At 55.6% G+C, this 21653-nt stretch overlaps 1 protein-coding gene across 1 annotated transcript; it reads left to right on the forward strand.

Annotated features, from left to right (window-relative positions):
* Positions 1–6482: 6482 nt before the first annotated feature.
* RAP1GAP2 (RAP1 GTPase activating protein 2) lies at positions 6483–21325 on the forward strand. Its single transcript, XM_031556441.1, is given in 23 exon segments — positions 6483–6600; positions 10621–10661; positions 10768–10812; positions 11236–11268; positions 11446–11655; positions 11890–11993; positions 12500–12578; positions 12833–12886; positions 13738–13821; positions 14375–14475; positions 14973–15102; positions 15177–15332; positions 15889–15919; positions 15922–15959; positions 16133–16219; positions 16397–16531; positions 18363–18500; positions 18635–18750; positions 19015–19128; positions 19578–19695; positions 20035–20161; positions 21124–21200; positions 21314–21325. Coding segments are annotated over 23 exon segments (2130 nt in total). The 5' UTR covers positions 6483–6497; the 3' UTR covers positions 21323–21325.
* The last annotated feature ends 328 nt before the right edge of the window (positions 21326–21653 follow it).

Raw genomic sequence — 21653 nt, forward strand, 5'->3', positions numbered from 1 at the left:
GGCCGCTCGCAGCGCTCCCCGAGCGGTGCCGGCTGCGCGCGCTGCTGTGCAAGGCGAGCCCGATTCTTTGGCGTGAGAACATTAAGGACCGCTTTCGGCGCCCGTGGAACTGCTTTAACTCAGCGAACAGCTTTGTCTCCTCGCGGAGGAACAGCTGACAAATGGTTTCATCTTTCATTGACTAAGTCACGGATCGTACTTTATGTTCAACTCCGTGTGTTGAGGAAATAGCCTCTTTGCAATATTGTGTGAGCTGGCGTCTGCTCTGCACGGCTCCCGCATCCCCCCACTTATTAGTGCGAATTGCCGTTTGCTTCAAAGCCTCTCCACGCTCTGATTTATTTGTGTGGTCTCGGTCAGGGAGTTCTCTCCTCCAGGACTGCGCTGCTCTGGCAACTTTGTTGTTAAAAATAGTCCGAAATATGCATCCCAATCCCAGTGGTGTGCATACCTCCCATTCGGGCTGGGAGCAGCATGGATACTGCTGCAGATTGATGGTTTCCTTTTTGTGTTGTTGTTGAAATGGTGATTTTTAAACAAAAACATATGAATGAAGAACTGATTATTTGGACTCTTTCTTGTAACTACACAACCCAGCACACCAACCCTTGGGTGTTCCTTCTCCCTTCACCCCAAAGTTTTGGGTCACGGGGCGCTGTGTTCTGCTGCTGGAGGTGCTTTGCATGGGCAGCGGGTGTGCTGGGCAGCAGGATTTTAGGGTTGCTTTCTGTGTAGCTCATACTGCTGCTCTGGGATATTTTCTCCTTTGCTGGGGCTTCAGGTAGAGCATCGAGGCTCCCAAAGTGATTCCTTCCCATGGGGCGCCAGATTTCTATGAATGAGCTCGGAATGACACCCGAAGGCTGAGAAAAAAATCTGGCTCCAAACTCTCATGGAATCTGCCCCGTAACACAGGAGCCTGATTTTTTGGATTTTGTTCCCCATCAAGTTGAGCGATGCTCTGGCTGTGGGGTTTATTCAGAATACTGAGAGTCATACAGACACCTCAAGGGAGGAACCAAACCCCGAGGAATTTTTTCTCCTGTCTGCTGTGGTCTGAGGAGCCTTCATGGGAGCAATAGCGAGAATTCAAGCAGTACTTTAATGTGGCTGCTTCATCTTATGCAAACTGCCAGGGCCATCAAAGTGACATAATCTGCAGGAAAAGGAAGGGACTGTTAGCAGTGTAGTCAAAAGGGACTCTGTTCCTCCACCTGCTCCTATTTTCTTTTTTTCCTCCTACATTCAGGCTTTGTTCTGCATTTGCAATTGAATTTTGCTTTCCATGAGCCATATGCAAGTCTGGCAGGATCGGTGGCAGCTGCGGAGTCCCTGGTGGCCCACGTCCCTGTCTTATTAGCAACCAGCAAAGTACAGCACAACAAATGGACTTTGGCAGGCTCCCGTTGCAGGAGCAAGGCGATGCTCACCTGGGCGCTCTGTAGGTCTGTGCCTGTCCTGTGCTCGGGCTGAGGCAGAGAAGCAGCATCCTGCACCGACACAAGGTGCACACCTTGCTGAAGTCATCGGGGTGAAATCTTTGCACTGCTGACGTTGATTTAAACATTCCCATTTGTTTCAGTGGGGTCAGGGATTATGCTCACTAAGGCAGCCCATGGGTTTTTGGTCTCTCCCCACCATTGGAAGCGCTCCTGTTCCCCTGCCCCTCTGCCCAGGGGCCAGATGGAGGCAGCATCCCTCTGCTCCGTGCTGTTCTGCATGTGGTCAGAGGCTCTGGTTTCTGGGAGCTGTTCTGTTTAATTTGCAAATTATTGAATCAGTTCAGAAGCGGCTGCCCAAGGTTCCTTGGCTCATGTTTTTTCAGGAATCGGATCAGACAATCCTTCTGGTATTAAATGGTCCATGAGTCCCTTGGCTGATTTATCCAAATGCTGCTGGAAATCATTGCTTCCTCTCCGCTCCTAGAAGCGAGACCAGAGAACAAAATCTGCGAGTGATAAAAATCTCTTTCCAGCATTATTTGCAGAGCCAGCTGTACTCTCCTACCAAGACAAAGTGGAAGTCCTTGGTGGGCTGGAAGGGCTCCAGCTCCCATCCAGCTGCAGAACAGCAGCACGAGTGGGACAGGCGGGTGCTGAATGTGCCATGCCCTCCTGACACAGCACAGCAGCAATGCCTGCACGAGTGCGGGATGTCCTGAACTGCTCCAGCTACAGTTACTCGTGGTGCAGGGGAGTAATTAAAGCTGAAGCCGTTTGCAGTTAAATGTCACCTTGCTCTGAGCAGGGCTTGTGCACGCTGTGCAGTTGCAGCAGCTCTATGCACACAGATGCAGGCTGGTAGTCTGGAAACACAAAATTTACTGCAAATAATCTAGACCAGAAAATATTGTTCTCTTTCTTTGCTGATTTTCAGGCTTCAGTGCAGAAAAGCGATAGGTAACCAAGGTAAATCGGGTTATTATTGGGGAAAATGCTGCACTGCTGGGGCTTTGCCCACACCTGCCCTGGGCTGTGGTGCACCTGCAGCACTGGGGCCGGAGCCGGGCAGCCCTGCAGTGCGTGCCCATGGCCGTCCTCTGGAGCACGGGGCTGCATGGGGCTGGTGCTGCCCGTGGGCCCCTTCTGGGTGAGCCCAGGAGCAGCTGTGGGGCCGTGGTGGTGCGGGCGAGGAGTCGGCCTCTGGGCAAACTTCAGATGTTGGGCAGTGAATGTTAAATAAATGAGAGAGAGCACTGGCAAGGTGAGGCCCATCAAGGACAGAAAAAACAACGGCTCCAAAAATAGAGGCTGTTAATTTACAGAACATCTTTACTGTCCTTCTCAAGGATAAAGCATCCCGACAGCTGAACTTGTTGCAGGTGGGTGTGCTGTGAGGGATTAACACCTCCACGGGCCAGGTTTCATCAGCAGAATTAAGCGAAGGCATAAATGTAACCTGTGATGCTCCGAGCACTTAATTGACACAGCATAACAAAAGGCAGCGCTTACTGCTCGCTGCAAAACGGCGTCACATAATATGTTGACATCTCCCCTTCCCACGCGCAATTTGTATCAATGCTCTGTCAGGTTAGAGCCTGCCTGGTAAATCAGACGAACACACAAAAAGGCATAATGTGTGCAGAAGTCTTTTGTTAGATGTTAGTGAGAATACAGGAAGAAAGGTGCAGCTGAGAGCTCTGTACAAGGTGCTTGTGTCCTTGCTTGTGTCCACACAGCCGTGCCATGCCTTGCAGGGGCTGCATCTTGGTCCCTGCCCAGCCCGTGCCTGGAGAAGCCCTGCGATGTTGCTGGAGGATCAGTGGGTGGAGAGCATCTCAGTGCCCAGCTGCCTGGTGGAGCTCGGGTGGCACAGCCGGAGGTGGTGGACCAATGTGGTTGCTGGTGGGTGGAAGTGGCCACCTTCCTTCCCACAAAGATCCCCAAAATGGGTTTTTAAAGGCAAACAAACCTATCCGTGATGTGGTTATGTTGGAATTCTGGCGTTGTCCCAGGCTGGCACGGAGCAAGCCCCCCAAGCTGGGGCCATGTACGTGGTGCCATGACGGTGCTGTGGGCTGTCATTAGCAGGGCAGCTGGTGTGGGACCTCTTGTCCATGCTCCTGATTTCCTGATTGCCAGGGAGCTCCTCACGGTGCAGCAGTGCTGCCTTGCTGCTGGGTGCATTCAGCAGCGCAGCACAGTGAGGGCATGCTCCGCACCCAGCAGACGTTTTGAGCACACCAGCACGGTCTGCCAGGTTCAGGACCTGAATTTGTTGATGCTTCTGGGATGTGACCAGAAGTGCTCTGAATATCAGGGAATGACTCCACCCCTCCTGGCTGCTTTGTGGGTTCCCGGTGCCCGCGCTCAGAACGGGGCAGTGCCGCAGTGCCGGGCAGTGCGTTGGTTCCCTCTCCCCTTCGGAAAACCCTGCGGCTGGGCCTGGTAACTGCATTAAGGTATTTCCTTAATTAGATTTACTAAGTATGTAGGATTCTAATTCTTTTTTTGCCTTCTTTCTTAATTTGCCTAATGAGAAAAATGAAGAAATAACATTACCTAAGTGATGTCTGCGCTGCTTTCTGGGAAGCCTCTGCCCTGCCCGGTTTGCCCTGGCCCTGCAAGGCTCAGTGAGGCACAGCCTGGCCTTCATCCCCCTCTTCCCTCCCCCCCCGGTGCTGATTGTCCCACTGCAGCTGTGGGTGGGCTCGGGGCAGAGCCGGTGGCTGCAGGCTGTGCTGTGCTGTGCTGTGAGGTGCCCGGGGCGGCACAGGGCTGTGCTGGATGCACGCCCAGGTCCCTGTGCTGGTGGCACTGTGGGCTCTGCTGTGAGCTTCAGGTGAGCTTCCAGGACTGCTGTGCGCTGTGCAGGTGGGACACACCGACCTTCTCCTGAGCCATTCATCATCCCACGAGGGCAGACTGCTGGGAGTCGGGCTGGTGGCCCTTGATCCCGGTGCTGACAGAGGACTGAATCGCTGCGCTCGGTGCTGCAGGTCACCGTTGTGTGGTGCTGGTGCTAGGGCTGATTGCTGGTGAATGTTCTGGGTGCTCACCCCGAAGTGAGATTGTGGCTCCAGCAGTTTGGCCCCAAAGAAGCAACCAACATGTGATAACAGAACACGTTGTTAAGTTGTGTGAGTGATTTTATAATACTTAGAATGTGATGCTATGGCAACCTGTTACAAATCCCAGATCAAATTGAATTATTTGTATGCATCCCCATAAATTTCATCTTTGGAGGCCTGTGCCTTTGAGGCTGCTCTGCAGATTGGTGCAATCAGACAGAAAGAGGGTTGAAAGGAAGAGAGCAAAGATGGGTGCTTGTGTCCAGGCCCGGCTGCCTGCAGTGCTCCAGGAAGTCGTAGAGCAAAGTGTGCAAATTGCCATCTGGGCACCTTCTCAGCAGCGGAGCTGCGGTGAGTTTGTGGGGAGTAGGAAGGGAGGGAACTCAATGGTCAGCGCAGGCGGTCAGCACGTGGCTTCTGCTGCTGCCCATATGCAGTCTTATAGCATTTCCATTTATTTCTTGGGTGTTGGCCCTGGGTCAAGGCTACGGATGGGGGCCTGAGCCCTTCATTGCCCCGTGACCCACCGCTGGCTCCGTGGTCAATTTGAGTCCATGACTTCCCCTTCCATAGTTATTAACTATCAGGGAACTATTGATCTGTGTCCTGTTAGCACCTTCCCCGTGCTCTCAGCACTGAGCTGCAGCCCCTTGGCTCTACTCTCTGTGCCAGCTGAGGGCTGAGGACCGGGCAGGGCAGGAGCCCCGCACTGCTCTGTGCTACATGCTCAGCTGGGTGCGTGAGTGCATACTTGTGTGTGTCTCAACAGATGGAGTCAAAGTCCATCAGGGCCGGGAGACGTCTGTTAGCAGAAGCAATTGTAAATACGAGCAGGAAGGCGGGAGGAGCAGCGGGCAGCCCTGTCAGGCTCTGGTTCAGTCTGTCATTGCAGAGACACCCCTGCACAGCTGCCTTTTGCCTTGCAGGGTAGCAGTGGGGTTCTGCTTTTGCCACAGCGGTCTCGTAGAAAACCAGGTCTGCGAGGGTGATGTGGCAGCTCCTTGTGAAGCACCACAAGCACGTTCTGCATTGGTGCAGCTGTTTCTCCTGCAGTGCAGCTCTGCCCGGTCCGCAGTGCCCAGCTGGCTGTTCTGCAGCACAGGGTGCCCAGCGGTGCCCGGCTGGCATAGGGACGCACTGCGGGGATGCGCTGCAGGGACGTGCCATGGGGTGCGCCCCTCCAGCTCTGGGCTGGGAGCAAAGTGAGGCTAACGCAGGGCGGGCTCTGGGCAGTTTGTAGAAAGAAACTCTGCTGGTGTCCCGATGTTGGCTGCAGGCACCTACCACTGTCTGGGGGAGCCCCGGTGTGCACTGCTGCTCGGCTCCCCATGCACTGCCTCATGCTGTGCTGTGCCATCCCAGGCGGGCTGCCATGGGAGCAAACCTCGTTACTGCGTGATAAACAGTTGGACATTTTGGCCCCGTTTCTGGAAGACTAACCTGGCAGGAACGAGAGGAAACAAAATTAAATCTCAGATTTTCTGACTCCCGGAGTAGCATCTGGCAGTACTGCTGCGTGTGACGATTTGATTGTCTGCCTGAGAAGGGATTTTTTTTTAAAGACACAGTGTGTTTTTATCAAATCATCAGCGGAGGGCTTTGAGTGCAGCTTCTCAAGGCTGAGGAGGGTGTGGGATTGCATTTTTTGGCAGGCTCTTGGTACAGTTCTTTCTCCCCTGCTTTCCAGTGTCACATCCCCATGAGACCGCCGTGCCAGTGCCACTCTGCTGTGGGGATCCATGTGGTTGGCCCTTGCCAAAGCCCAATCTGGTGGGGTCTGTGGGGAGGGGAGCACCCTGTGCCGGGGCCGTGGGCACGCGGTCCGGGCTGGGTGCTGCTTTTGGAAACGGAGCCGGCAAGGAGCGGCACTGCCATGCTGAGCTCCGTGGGGCCGCGGTGCTGGGACACGAGGCCGGTTCAACCAAAAGAGACCAGTCACCCATGTTCTTTCTCTCCTGCCTCCCAGACTGGGCTGCAGAGGTTGCTGATGGCGCCTGTTCTGTTTTGCAGGAAGCAGGAGCTGCTGAGCAGCACGGATGTGACCCTCCCGGAGCGGCCGCTGTCCCCTCCGCTCACTGCCCCCCCCACCCATGAAGGTGAGTGCTGCACCGCGGGGCTGAGCACCCTGTGCCGGGGCCGTGGGCGCGCGGTCCGGGCTGGCTGCTGCTTTTGGAAACGGAGCCGGCAAGGAGCGGCACTTCCAACGCAGCGCCTGTAGCAGCCGAGGCCGTTCCGAGCGGAGCAGAGTAGGTGGTTTCTGGAGAGCAGCCGGCAGTATGTTCAGACACCATCAGCTACAGCGCGGTGCGTGTGCCAGCGGGCCCCATTCTGCTGCCGCCGCGTTACGCAATGCCGAGCGGCGGTGCCAGGCGGGTGCAGAGCCCGGCGCTGCTGTCCTGATCGGCCCCGGCTCCATGTGCCGCCCCAGGGACCCACCTGCGTGCCTGCTGGCACCTGCTCTTTGGCCCCAGCGTAAGCCTTCGAGGCGCGCAGCTCCTCTGCTCTCATCGGAGTAACTCGAGCAATTAGTGCGAGTGGAGCTTCCAGACAAAGGAAATGGCAGCTCTTCCCCTGGGTAGCTGCAAAGCATTCGATATGTTGCCACCCGGGAAATTACTCATTAAACTGGCGAAGATGAGATCGAAGAGAAGCTTACGACACGGCTGAGAACTTGGTTAAGTGGTTGTTAAGAGCAGGGGGGCTGGGGAAGAGTTGAGCTGGAGAAGTTTATTAGTGAGGTTTCTCAAGTTTTGGCTCATTTGTACTTATGTTGGTGGCCTGGGTGCACAACGCAGGTGTGAGCTGGCAGAGCACACTGGTGGATGGCAGGGGTTGTGAGGGGTTGGAGCTGAGGAGGGTGGGATAGGGGGACACGTGGAGCTGGCAGTGAATCCTGCCCAGCACAGCTCGCTCACTCCTCCCTGCCTTGCACCAGCCCCCAGCCAGGAGCTCACACTACTTGAGCTGCACAGAGTAAGGAGGTTCATCCCTGCATGCACTTTGTGCTTTCTGCTTAATTCTGGGCACAGGCTGCAGACAGCTTGCTGGAGGCACTGGCTTCCTGCAGCACAGCCCATTGCTAATTCAGCTGTGTGAGCAAACTCCTTCTATGAGCATGCAAGCTATGCCAGCAAAAATGTGTTTTCCTGTTGTAACTCAAATTCCTTGAAGGAGGCAAACTACAATGGCAAAAACCTTTTTTGCTGGTGTAATTCCACAGTAAGGCTTGCTTCCCACCAGCCTTCAGCAGGAGGAATTTGTCTGGCACTTGTAATGGGCATCACCGTGCAGGAACAGAGCTGCAGACCGAGCCAAAAGTGAGCAGAGCTGAGCGGCCACGGAGCAAAGCCATCCTTCTGCTCCCGGGCTCCCCTGCTGCTCTGCTATGTCCGCCCTGGAAACTCAGGGGGAGAGGAAGGGGCAGTGGGTGCAGGCAGGGACACGGCCCCAGGGGCAGACATGGCCCCGCAGCCGCCTCTCCTCTGCCAGCGGCCGTGCCAGGCACTTCCAGCCGGGGACAGGTGGGCACGGCGTGGCACAGCCTGACCCGGGACCTGGCGTGGTGCAGGCTTTCTGATTGGCCTTGTGCGGAGAGCAGCCAGGCTGGAGGCAGGCTGGAAGGGCTGCACTGCCACCTGCCCACGGCAATGACAGGTGACCCCGTGGTTGCGGCTGGGGCGAGGTGCTGCCTGGGTGCTGGTTGTGCCGGGCTCTTTGGTGCGCTGCCCGGATGCATCTGGGAGATGGGGATGAGCTCGCTGGAACCAAGCCCCTCTCCCTCCCTGGCCTCCCGCCCCACTCAGCTCTCCGTGCCGCCTCTCGCGTCCATGACGGGGAAAACCTCCCTGAGCCACGTGCGAACTCTCGCCCGCTTCCTGCCCAACCTGTTTGGGACACTTCCCGCGGAGCCACCCTTTTAAATAACAAAGCAGCAGCCCTGCCATGCCTCTGGCTGGAGAAACATTAACTGAGGGAGGTGTCGGTGGGGATGGTGGCCCGTCTGGCGTTGGGCCGCTCCGCGCTGCGCTGCCGGTAGGACCCGCATTGGCCGCAGCAGCTCCGGGGGCGAGGCTGAGAGCTGCGGCAGTGCGGGGCTGAGATGGATTTCCTGCGGGGGCTGCTGGTGAGTGCAGTGTGCGGGGCTGCGGGCAGCGGTTGGCTGTGGGCACCTCAGCTGCACACTCGTGGTGCGGTTTTCTTTCCGGGTGTCGTTTTCTTTGGAAACCTCCGACGTGGGCATTTTGTGGCTGTGCTGCTACTTCTGCTCCAGGTCGGTCCTCATCTGCTCGCTACACTGTGCCCGCATGTGCTGTGGGCTCAGCAGCACCAGCTCTGCCAATGGGGCTTTGGGCAGACCTGACGCTGATGGAGAGGAGCAAATGCAGCACCCTGTGCTGGGATGCTGGAGGTGATGCTGTGATCTCTTCTCTTTGCTGTCAGGAGAATGCTTTTAGCTGTGAGGTAGTGAGGACATGTGAGCTTAGGAAGAAAACAACAATGGTACTATTTTTGGCTTGGGTACTCTGCACTTCTAAGGTCACGGAATCGTAGGAGTTGGAAGGGAACTCCAGAGATCATCGAGTCCAACCTCCCTGTCAAAGCAGGTTCCCTACACCAGGTCATTACTACAAGCTCTGGGACAGGTCTGTCCTGCCTGCGGAGGGAGGGAATGGCTTTCTGTGCCGGTGGTGCCTTTGGTTGCATTTGTAACGCAGCTGCAGTCACTGCTGCCAGGAGCAGCCGGGCTCAGTGACTCAGCTCAGTAAGAACAAACTGGTGGCTGAACCACTGCAGGTGACGCTGCTTCTGACTGAGCAGCACAAAGGTATAATTGTCCTAACTATATTTACCAAAATATTTGTGGCGTGGTAAAGCTTGGCTTCAAGTCTGCATAAATTCCTAATGGCTACAGACTGCTCTTTGCTTTATTAAATGTGTGTACACGTGTTCTACTGGAGCTCACTTGGAAAGATGGATCGGGTTCTGCTCTGTTGTTTTGCCTGTCTGCCCTGGATGCTGGCAGTGGGGTGACAACTATTTTCATTGTCTCAGAGAGCGTGCGTCTATTGCAGATACCTGGAGATAAGCAGGAACCTGAAAGGAACTTAAAGTAAAGCGAAGCCTTTTTCAGTTTGGACACAGAGCTCTTTTGAACCTAGGTGCATTTCTCCTGCTGCAGGTGCAGTGATAAAGAAGGGGCATAGTCTAAAGGCAGGACTGTGGCCAGGGCTGCAGGCTGCGCTGGTGCCCGGCCGTCGGGCAGCGCCTTCTGCTGTGCTGTGGGAGTGCTGGCCGGCGGCTGCTGCAGCGCAGCTCACCTCTGCTGCCTCTGTGGGTGAGAAAACTTGTGTGAGGCACCTTTGGTCTTGGGATGATCTTCATTTCTTCATCTTCCCCTCTGATTTTTCTTTCTTTTCTGTCTTTTGAGGAATTTGGTTGGTTCTAGGGCTCCCCAGAACATACTCTGGTGCTGTGCTCTTTGGCTCGGTGCTGTGAGCCCCTGTCCTGTGTCCTGCGTTCCCCTTCTGCAACCACTGCTGGGAACCAGAGGTTCCATGGCCCTTTGCGGCCATCCTGCAATGAACACAGATTAAGGTCTGTGGGTGGGGGAGGATAAGGGAGAGGAGAAAGAAGTCCTTCATCATATCCCTGTCAAAGTCACGTATTGGCTTACTGGGAGTGCCTCAGTGTTGACATCTGGAGGATGCTGGATAATTTATTTGCTTGTATGTGGGAGCAGGAGGGGCCGTGCAGGATGACTGTGCCACTGTTGTCCCAGTGGTGTCCTGCCGAAGGCCAGCATGCAGGTGCCATGCATTCAGGAGCCACTTCTCACCACAGCGCATGGATCAGCACGCCTGGCCAGGCCCAGCCTCACAGCAGAGCTTTTGCTGCTGGCTTCTGTGTGGAGCTCCCGGCAGCAGCCTGGGCTTTGTGCCCACCTGATCTCCAGCACCCTGCAGCACTGAGCACGGGGATGTGCTGCATCCACGAGCAGTGCGGCTCCTTCCAGCCCAGGCCTGCAGGATGGCTGAGCTGCTCTGCTTGGCGTCGCAGCCCATTCTGGCCGCTCCCGGCGCCCGGTTGGACAGCACAGTTCTCTTTTCTTTTTCAGTCTGCAGAATTCTTCGAGATGTTGGAGAAGATGCAGGTGAGCTGCAGTGCGGTGCGGGGCGGCGTTGGCGTGAGATGTCCTGCTGGCGTCTGTGTGGTGGCAGCTTCTTCGTTGTTCAATCTGTTCGCTTTGTTCCAAACAGGCACCGAAACTTGAAGATCAGAAAGCTGGAAGCCAAAAACATAAGGTTTGTTAGATTTTATTTCTTGTGTGGATCTTTCCAAGAGTTCCCTGTTATCTCCAGAAATCGGGGCTTTAATGTGTGTAGTCAAAGGCAGTTGCTTAAAGGACTAAAAGAGATTTAGGAGTTACCTAAAAGCAAGGCACTGATTGAATTGCAGATATAAGAGAGTGGAGCATGTAAATCCCTAATCCAGCTTTGTGTCCAAACTGGCGCATCTCACTGTTGAGTGATGTGTGCTGGCTGGTTCTGTGGTGCTGTGCAGAAGCTGGTGTGGGTGCAGGATGGGCAGTGCCATGGGCAGAGCAGGGCAGAGCAGGGGCTGCACCCAGCAACATCACTTAGTGTGTTAAATTGGATTTGGGGTTCAGGGACAGATGGAACCCGGGGAGCAAGCAGTAGTGTGCAGTTCTGTGATTCCCTTTGCAGGAGGACTACATCCCATACCCCAGCATCGATGAGGTAGGTGCTCTGAAACATGCTTCTGTGCCCCCAGGGCAGTGCCTTTCCAGAAGTGTGCACGTTGCTCCTGCCCAGCTCTGCAGTGCCATGCCTGCTCCCCGCAGAGGAGTAGGGCACTGCAGAGGGGCTGGACCTGCCCTGCGGTGTGGGGCAGCCCATCATCCTGTGCCTCCCCAGATCCTGGAGAAGGGCAGCCCCTACCCGCTGGTCATTCTGCCCCAGTTTGGGGGGTACTGGATTGAGGACCCAGAGAACCTCGGCACACCCACCTCATCCGACAGCAGTGTCTGCGAGGAGGAGGAGGAGAACTTCAGCCCCAGCCCCTACGGGTACAAGCTGGAGTGCAAAGGAGAGGCCAGAGCCTACAGGAAGCACTTCCTGGGGAAGGTGGGTGCGGAAAGGGCGAGGGGTTGGCTGAAAATTTCTCCCAGCCAGGAGAAAAAATCAAATCCCACAGTTGTGAGTGGAAAAGGCAAGTGATGCAGCCTTGCTCTGGGCAGGGGCATCAGGGCTGCTGGCTCTCAGTGCTGGATGCTGTGCCCGGAGCCTGCGAGGCTGGGGGAGGAGTGTCGTCCTGCCATGTGCTGAGCCCCACCGCCCACCTGCTGCTTCTCTCTGCAGGACCACTTAAACTTTTACTGCACGGCCAGCAGCCTGGGAAACCTGATCCTGTCCATTAAGTGTGAGGAGGTGGATGGCACAGAATATTTACGGATTATACTCAGGTACAGAGGAAAAACGTGCAGTGTTCAGCAAAATATCTTCTCCTTGAAAGACTCTGCATTTGTTTCTCTGTAAATACAGCAGGCAGGATGCAGCACACCCGTTGCCACTGTGTGCAGGGGCTCAGGGGCTCGGGGTGGGGCAGAAGCCAGAGGCACTGTCCCTATACTGTTCTGTGCTGGGGCTGCCCCACCACTGGTGGTGAACACAGAGCTTTGGTCCGCTGCCGAAATCACATCTGGAACTCCTCATGATCCACTGTCATATCTGCTGCCATTTTTCCCCTAGTCTGGCAAGGGTGCCTGAGCTGTTGCCTCAATTCTCTTCCAAACAACGAATATTTTAAGAGATGCAGAGATGAGAATGACGATGGAGTTCTTGGTAACTGACCAAGCCCAGCGGAACACCATGTGGCAGCACCTCCTGCAGTGTGCATGGCACAGAGCTGCGGTGCCTCGGGCTGCAGGGGATCCTCCCCAGCTTCTTTTCATTTCTTTCTCCTTGTTAGATCCAGAGTGAAGACGTTGCACGAAAGGATTCCTCTGGCAGGATTTAGCAAGCTGCCCAGCATCCCACAGATAGCGAAGGTAACCTGCATGGGGCTGCTCCAGGTGGGTTACTGGGTGAGCTCAGGGAAGGGGAGGGGAAAGCTGCACCAGAGGCTGCCCCACAGCACCTCTGGTCAGCACCAGCTGGGCATGGGCATCACAGCAGGACGGGATGCCAGGGGAGCTCCTGCAGCCCAGGGCTGGATGTGTCTCTCTGATAAGATGTGTGCCATCTCCAGACTCCCCAAGCTGGGATGCCCACTGATGCTCACAGCACTTTTCCTTGCTCCCAGGCCTTCTGTGATGATGCCTCTGGACTGAAGTTTAATCCAGTTCTGTATCCCAAGGTGAGGAACTTACCTTGCATTCAGTAGAGATCAGGTTGGGATAATTCTGCCTTTTTCCCATGATCCAGTATCTTGGTTGTGGAGCACGGGAACTTGTGCAGAGCTAGGAGGATCCAGTACCTTTGAGAAAGATCTCCTTGGTGCTCTGTACAGATGCAGGGCACAGATACTGTGTTCCTTAGGGAATTATAGAATCGGGTGGTGAGGCCATGGCACAGGCTGCCCAGAGCTGTGGATGCACCATCCCTGGAGATGCCCAAGGCCACACCAGAAGGGGCCCTGTGCAGCCTGCTCTGGTGAGGGTCACCCAGCCCACTGAGGGATTGGAATAAGGTGATCTGTAGGGTCCCTTCCGACCCAACCATTCTGTGGTACTACGGTGGTTCCATGAGATGCCCCTTGCCGGAGGGAAGGACGCACAGGCTATGAGGTATGAACCAGCCCCAGTCTGGGTTTGGTGCCTGCAGTTTAGCTGGAAGCACAGTAGGGCTGAGCCTGTCCTCACTGTGATGGGGCTGGAACTCACTTGTCTCCCGCTCCAGGGTCACTGGAGCACTGCAAGCTCTTTTGCTGCTGTGGAAACCCATTATGGGAAAGTTTTACAGCACACTTCTCATCTTCAGCCATTTGTTGTGTGTCAAACATGTGACAGGCTCAGCAGTGCGTTGCCAGGACTTTCAGTGCTCTTTGATCTAGCCCAACTGAGGCAGTTTCATTCACCCATTCTCATTACCATCTTGCCACCATCCATCACCGGGAGCCCAAGAGCAGCCGCTGCCCACACAGGACATGACCCCAGGTCCCACTCGTCGGCTGCCATGGGCTCCCAGCTGTGCCTTGTTTCATTGCAGGCCTCCCAGATGATAGTGGCTTATGATGAGCATGAGGTCAACAACACTTTCAAGTTTGGAGTCATCTACCAGAAGTTCAGGCAGGTGAGTGAGCGCTGTGAGCATGGAGCATTGCTGTGCCCGGTGCTTTGCACTGCGGTTGGCCCTGCAGGTAAATGAGTGCCGTGCGCAGCAGGCGCTGCAGCTGGTGTTCTTACCAACAGCAAGTCTCCGGCGACTTGGATAAGGCCCCGACTCATTAAAATACAGTGCGACTGAAGAATAATCAATATGAAAATCAGCTGTAGGGAGAAATGGATGTGGAAATGCACTGTAGCAGCCACGGTGCCTTAATTAGATGTGTGTTCAGACAGTGCAAAGTGGTGCATTGGTGGGAGCTGTGAGCCGTGCAGACACGCCTGTGAGCGCTTCCATTAGCCTGGGGGTGCTGGCTGCAGAGCACGGGCACAGCTGGGTCGTATAATTTGCCACAGATTATTCTGACAGGCACCCTCATTATCTTTACGTATTGCATTTTATTTTGGATCAAATAACTCAGAGAAGACCATTATCAAGGTCTCATTGTTTTGAAATACACACATGAAGGATTCAGGTTGGCTGCCCGTTCCTCTCTCAAGATGCGTCTGTGTCTTTGCAGACCCAGGAGGAAGAGCTGTTCGGCAACAACGAGGAGAGTGCTGCCTTCAGGAACTTCTTAAATTTGCTGGGAGACACCATAACACTGCAGGACTTTAAAGGGTACGTAGAAAAGACTGATTTTACAAATAAATTTAGCTAGAGACCATATAGTCTGTAAAGTATCTATCGTGTGAGAGCAGAAGTCAGCTCATTCATGAGCAGCACAGAGCAGCACACATTAGCTCTGGCTCGTGGATCACAGCTGGGGGAATTTGCAGAGGAGATGGATCTGCCGACAGCAGAACTTTGTCCCTGCAGCCCCGAGGCTGCGAGGCAGACTGCTGCAGCTCGGCTGTAGAGGAAGGGGCTGTGGGAGTGCGGCGGTGCCGTGGGGCTCTGCTCCACGCCTGGAGCCGTGACTGCGCTGCGTGCCCTGGGCCTCAGGCTACACTGCACTACGTGGCGCACGGTTTGTTCTTTCCCGTTTGCTAGCAGGTAGATAAAGGCAAATGAGATGTCTTGTTCTGTCGCCTCATCCCCTGACAGCCACCAGCGCGCTCTTCTGAGCTGTCAGTGAGTATTTCTGCCTTTCTCCCTGACTCTCCCCTCGTTTCCAGTTTCCGAGGAGGCCTGGATGTCAGCCACGGGCAGACGGGGGCTGAGTCCGTGTACACCGTGTTCCGGGACAGGGAGATCATGTTCCACGTGTCCACCAAGCTGCCTTTCACAGAAGGGGACACCCAGCAGGTGAGGGATGAGCCTGGCGCGCCCCGGGGCAGAGCCACCTGCCCGTACCAACCACGCTTTCCCTTTCCGCCCAGCTGCAGAGGAAGAGACACATTGGCAATGACATTGTGGCAATTATCTTTCAAGAAGAGAACACGCCATTCGTCCCAGACATGATTGCCTCCAATTTCTTACACGCCTACATTGTGGTGCAGGTGGAGAACCCCGATGCAGACACTGCATCCTACAAGGTAGGGGATCCCAGCTCGCATGCGTCACGTTTTGCTCTGTCTGTGCGTAGCCACGTGCAGTACAGGCTGCGTCTCCAAACCACACATTTCCTCATGTGTGCTCAGGGTGCTCAGGCATCTACATAACTGGAGAATGTGTATATTGAGCATATGTGTGTACATGAACACATGCATTTGTGTTTGTACTATTACGGTGTGTGTGTATACATACATATGTGTGCATATAAAGCGTGCCTGTGTAGCAGTATGCTCATTTACAAGGGATTTTTGATGCCACAGATGTTGCAGTGAGCCCCAGAACAGCTCATACCGCCTAAACACAGAGCCCAAGTGTAGGTAGCATCACCCCTCCATCAGGAGGTGCAGCAGGACAGTTTCTCACTCTGAAAGCACACCGTTTAGGGCCATGAGGGAAAAAGGTTTGTGAGAAGTAGATGTGTGCAGTTATCCCATGGATACAGGTGGGCTGCAGTCTGGGGCTGGGCTGGGGGCATCGCCCCAAGTGGGCTCCGTGCTGCGCACTGCCCTCAGCCCACCGCTGCCCCTGCCCTCACAGGTCTCCGTCACGGCCCGGGAAGACGTCCCCTCCTTGGTCCACCACTGCCGAGCCCGCCAGTGTTTCAGAAGGTGAGACAGGACTGAAAGTGCATGCCAGGCTGGGAACTGCGTGTGGGTGTGAGTCCGGGATGCCTCAGGGCACACCTGGAGACAGAGCTGGGTGTGGGGTCTGTAGGGTCATGGCGCAGTGCTACCAGCAGCAGGACAGTGCAGATGTCCAACCCCCCACTCTCACTCCCTAGAGCCCCGAGTTCCGGGAGTTCCTGCTCACCAAGCTCATCAATGCTGAGAACGCCTGCTGCAAGTCGGACAAGTTTGCAAAGCTGGAGGTACGGCTCGCTGCCGTTCTGCCCCCTACTGCCCCACATCACCCCACACTGCTCTAGAACTGCTCCTCCTTGCTCTGAGCTGGGTCGGCTCTGGGTCAAGCTCAGGGACCAGCGGAGTGAGCTTCCTTGTGCCCTCACACCTGGGGCCGTCCTGCTGAGCCTGGTGTCATTCCCCAGGACCGGACACGTGCTGCCCTGCTGGACAACCTTCACGATGAGCTCCACGGGCACACACAGACCATGCTGGGGATGGGGCCCGAGGAGGACAAGCTGGAGAACGGAGGACACGGAGGCTTCCTGGAGTCTTTCAAGGTAAACCTCAGTCCCTCCCCAGCAGGAAAGTTAACGTGTGCTCAGGGCTGGAAGGTGTCTTTGTGGAAGGTGCAGAAGGGGTTTCGGGCGTGAGTGGCCCTGAAGGCAGAGGAGGGTCCCCACATTGCTGTTCTCATGCTGTGGGGTGGGTGTGGGCTCAGCTGCATCCTGTTGGGGTGTGAGATGCAGAAATTGAGGCACGATGCAGCTGTCCTACAGCGTACTCACGACCTGAGACGCCGATCGTTCTCTCTGCACTGTGGTGCACGGAGTGTGGACGCGGCTTTTGGGCTTGCAGGGTGCCCTGGGCCGCGTGGTGCGCCCGGCAGGTGGAGCTGGCATCTTCCTGCCCCGCCGCCTCGGGGCCGCGCTGCTGGGCTGTGTGCTGGCATACCTCCTGCGCTGTGTGCTCTGAGCACCGCGGGCTGGAGCAGGGTGGGATGTTCTGCTGGTTGTGTCACACCGACAAGCTCTCGGCCCCTTCCTCCTGTTGGCTCTGCGGGCACTCGTCTGGCAGGGCGTGGTAGGGGACATGCCGTGCACGGAGCGCTGTGCCGGGGCGCTGGCAGTGCCAGGAGGAGATCCTCCTGCCCACACACTGCCAGAGCTGGCAGCAGAGCGACCTGCTGCTCCCGCCCACAGACACCATCAGTTTGTACAAGTTGCTGATCCCAATAAATCCAGTCTGATGGATGCTTGCTTGCAGCTCGTTACTCAAGGGGCAGGAGGGGACACCGTGGTCCCCGTGCGGTGCGGGTTGGTAATGAGGGGTTTTACACGGGGCTGAAGCTGGCAGCAGAGCGGTGCCTGTGCATCGTGGATGCAGTGCTGGAAGCCTTCAAAAACACGGCCTTTGGAGGCTTGTTTCCTCTGACACCTCTGTGTCCTGAGCTGTGCTTAAATGGTCTGGAGGAGGACAGCTGTGGCCTGATAGGTAGCACGGCAGAAATTCAGGAGGCAATAGCTGCAAAGGGAAACTTTCCTGTAATTGGCACACCAGTATCACAGTCCAGTTTGGGCTCTGGTTGCTATGGTTATCACAGTAATTAAAATAAGTGTACAGATTTTTTTAACTTGCGCATTTCCCTGCTGCTCTTCATGGTGTGTGCCAGACTTCCAAAAGATCTCATGGTCTTATTTGTGAGTGCCTGGGACAACAACTGAGGGAAGGCTTTAAAAATAGCTCGAGTCCTGTTCAAGCATCCAAAATGGGTGTTCAGATTCGCAAAAGGTCTCTGCCTCCTGCATGCACAGCTCTGGTTCCAACAGTTTGAGTCAAAACACGTTAAAGTCGTCATCAGCCCCCACGTGTTCAGTTCCTGCTCAGAGATGCACCGTTGCTTCTTTCTCTGCACCCCTGGGCCGCTCTGCAGCGGTTGCACAGCCCTCTGTGCTCCCTCCCTGCAGCACCGCTGTGATCTCTGTCATCACGACGGCCCCACGCTGCCAGAGCGGGGGGCACCGCAGCCCCTTCAGTGCGCAGAGCTCAGACGGTGCTCGGGCTCCCAGGGATTGCTCCTTCCTAGGAAGCAGCGTGCACTGGAAGTGGCACAAACGTCTCAGGGCAGCTGGCAGCAGGCTACGGGTTGCTGCGTGCTGCATGGGAACCGTCAGCCATGCAGGGGCAGGAGGGGCGGGGGGGGCTCCTCGCAGAGCCTTCCGCAAACCCGGGGAGCGGCGCTGCGGTGCGTGGTTGGACGCTGCCGTACCGCCGGGCAGCGCTGTCGCTCGTCGGGGGGTTCTGCAGGGCGGGGCCTGGGGCTCGGGGGCTTTGGGTGGCGGCGGTCCCGGGGTGTTGGTGACAGCTGTCTCCTGTCCCTCGTGGCCACAGAGAGCCATCCGCGTGCGCAGCCACTCCATGGAGACGATGGTGGGCAGCCAGAGGAAGCAGCATGGCGGCGGCATCCCGGGCAGCCTGAGCGGGGGCATCGCGCACAACAGCGGCGAGGTGACCAAGACCACCTTCTCGGTTAGTGCAGCCCCGTGGCCCTCTGTCCCACTGTCTGTCTGTGTGTCCGCTCCCTCCCGTGCCGGCAGGGTGCTGCGGGGGTTTCTCAGATGGCGCCGTGCGCTCCTCGAGCTCGGGCTGTGTGGTGCTTTCAGCCCCCGGTCTCGGCAGCCGCGGCCAAGAACCAGTCGAGGAGTCCCATCAAGCGCCGCTCGGGGCTGTTCCCACGTCTGCACACGGGGTTGGAGAGCCAGGACAGCAGGGCGCGATGGTAAGCGTGACATTCCCGGTGCTGAGGGTGCCGGCAGCCCTGCGGTGTGGCTGCGGTGCCGGAACCTCCCTGTTCTGCATTACGGCTGTTAGTGCCACGTTCAAGGCTGGGGTGTCTCGGGTGCCTTCCCTCTGACTTAAATTAAAGATATGGCATTCAAAGAGCATCTGTTACTCTGAGTTTTGGCACATGGTGCTAGAAGTATAATTTGACCATTCGTTTTAAGTCTCCTGTGCAACTCACGCAGCCTTTTTGTGCCCTCAGTGACAGTATTTCTGGAGCACAGAAGACACCAGATGCTGGACATTCATCCCAGGAGATGAAATCTGAGACCTCATCCAACCCCAGCTCCCCTGAAATATGCCCCAACAAAGACAGGTGAGCAGCATAGTACCAAACTGCCACATTCCCTGCAGCCAACAGCCAGAGCACCAGGGGCTGTCAAAAATAACATCTCCAGGTTCTACTATGAATAAGTTGGATAAGTACTATGAATACACTGGAGTAAAATAGAGGTTCTGGTGATTCATGCGCACTACTCCTTTATGATCTGAAAATAGCCATCTTTAGAAAAGAGCAGCAGCAAGGAGCCGTGTTGGCAGGAGTTTCCAAACCCTGCAGGTGGGGACAGGCGCATGGAGTGAGCTCCCCGTGTGTGTTCCCACAGCTGCCAGCTCCTGTGTTCCTCCTATGGAGGGGAATGCTCCCAGCCGTGCCCCGACTCCATCCCATGGTGGCTACTCTGTGCCCAGCTCATCCCAGAGTGCTCAGCTCGGTGCTCGGTGCAGTGACCACATGCTTTCCTTAAGAGTCTCATCACCCTCTAGGCCCTTTGTCAAGCTGAAGGAGAACGGCCGGTCCAACATCTCGCGCTCCTCCTCGAGCACCAGCAGCTTCAGCAGCACGGCGGGGGAGAGTGAGACACTGGAGGAGTACGACAGCGTGGTAGGAACTCAGTTCTGTGCTGCAGCTCTGGGGGGGGGATCTGCTTCAAGTCTGGGGGCTCCTTGGGGGGAATGCCACAGCCTCGTGCCCCTGTGTGCTTCCGGTGGGTGCCAGTGTCGTCCCAGCAGGGCGGGGGGAAGTGTGTCCGTTTGGGTTGGCTCCTATGGGATGAATAACTCTGAAGGATGAAGGCTGCTGTTCCATGCTGAGCCATGCTGTGCCATGTTTTGCTGTTCTGTGCCATGCTGTGCTGCAGAGTGCAGCTGTGCAGAGCTGCGCAGAGCACCGGGTAGCAGCTCGCTACAGGGAGTGGAGTCGTGTCCCACTCTATCCGTGCAGGGCAGCCAGCCATCCACAGCATCACCCTTCAAGCAGGACGTGTTCATCTACAGCGCGTCGCCCGGCAGCGATAGCCCGAGCGTGGGGGCTGCGGCCACCCCGGTCATCATGAGCCGGAGCCCCACAGGTGGGTTCTGGGGCAGCTTGGTGTGGGAGCAGCTATGGGAGAGGCAGTGAGGCTGCAGGATGTGGGGGCCCCGACTGTGAGCAGCTCGCCTGGCTCACCCGTTCTGCAGCACGGAGCTCTAAACCAGCGCAGGGGGGGTTTCTAGGGCTCTCCTGATGGACATTTGCAGTAGCCTTGGAAACTCGCTGTCTCCAAGGAATGAGCTGTGACTCGAGTTATTTAATAACCAAGCAGCTCTCCTTGAGCCTGGCTCTATTACCCTTCCTGCTAACCAACTCTGCACTAATTCCATCCATTGGAGCCAATTAGCAAAGTGAGGCAGGAGTCAACATGAGCCAACTGGGCAGAGGGGTGCAGGCCCCTCACCGCACAGTGCAGCACTGCAGTTTCCCCGTGTGCTGTGGTCCTGCTGGAAGGAGCCATGATTCAAATGAAAGCACACATTAGGAACTCGGGAGCTCTTTGCAGAACAGCCGGAGAGCTACAAATCCACCAGTAACAGCTCGGTAATTGGGAGCAGCTCGATAATTGGGAGCGGCTCTGGAAAAGGACAGAGCTGGAAGTGCAGCCTGGCTCTCTTTCCTTGGTATCAGCACCCCAAGTCCTTCTTGTTTTATTAGCAATTTTCAGAATGAACAAAACAGTGTTTTTAATGCTTAAAGTGTTCATTTTGCATTTTTCTGCCAAAAGCATTGAAATCCACCCCTACTTATATAGATCAGTCATTTGCTGCAGCCTTTTCAGTGGCATTTCCAGAAGAAACACTGTGAGAGGTAATTAAGCCTCAATTCATTCCATCAAAAACACTTAATGTACAGATTTTGCCAAACGTTCAGTCAAGATAGACTAAATATTGGTAACATTGATGACAAAATATTAAAGCTCCTGGCTGCCGCCCGATTCAGCAATCGTGTTTGCTCGTGGGTTATTACTTTGCTTTGCTTTTCTCCACCCTCCAGCAGATATAAAGAACAGAAACTCCCCGAGGTCAAACCTGAAGTTCCGCTTCGATAAGCTCAGCCATGGCAGCTCCAGCACGGTACGCAGCGTGGGGCTGCCCTGCAGGGCACAGCGCGGGGCTGTGGGGCAGCGCTGCTGTGTGTCGCTGTGCCTTTGTCTGCAATCCAACCTGAATTCTGGTTTCTCATTTAGAGTCACTAGCAGGAAAAAAGGAAGCTGAGAACTTTTCAGCGGTGAGTATTTGTAACACTGTTGTGTGAAATGATTCATCTCATCTGTGGTCAAATGCATATCCTTTAATAACAGCACGCAGCGACCAATTGCAGCGTTTATTATTAAATGTGTGGTCAGTACCAGATCTTTGGGCATCCTAAATGCTTTTGTAAGATGAGGGCAGCACTGAGCGAGAAAAACGGTAGTGATCAACGACAGAGTGGTCAGTGCCCTCCAGTGCCACGACGTAGCGCTGCATTTTCTTTCTCTGTTTCTTGAGAGTATCTCTGACGCTTTTATCCTTTTTTTTTTTTTTTTT

The sequence above is a fragment of the Meleagris gallopavo genome, chromosome 21 (genome assembly GCF_000146605.3).
Source record: "Meleagris gallopavo isolate NT-WF06-2002-E0010 breed Aviagen turkey brand Nicholas breeding stock chromosome 21, Turkey_5.1, whole genome shotgun sequence".
Taxonomy (NCBI): Eukaryota; Metazoa; Chordata; class Aves; order Galliformes; family Phasianidae; genus Meleagris; species Meleagris gallopavo.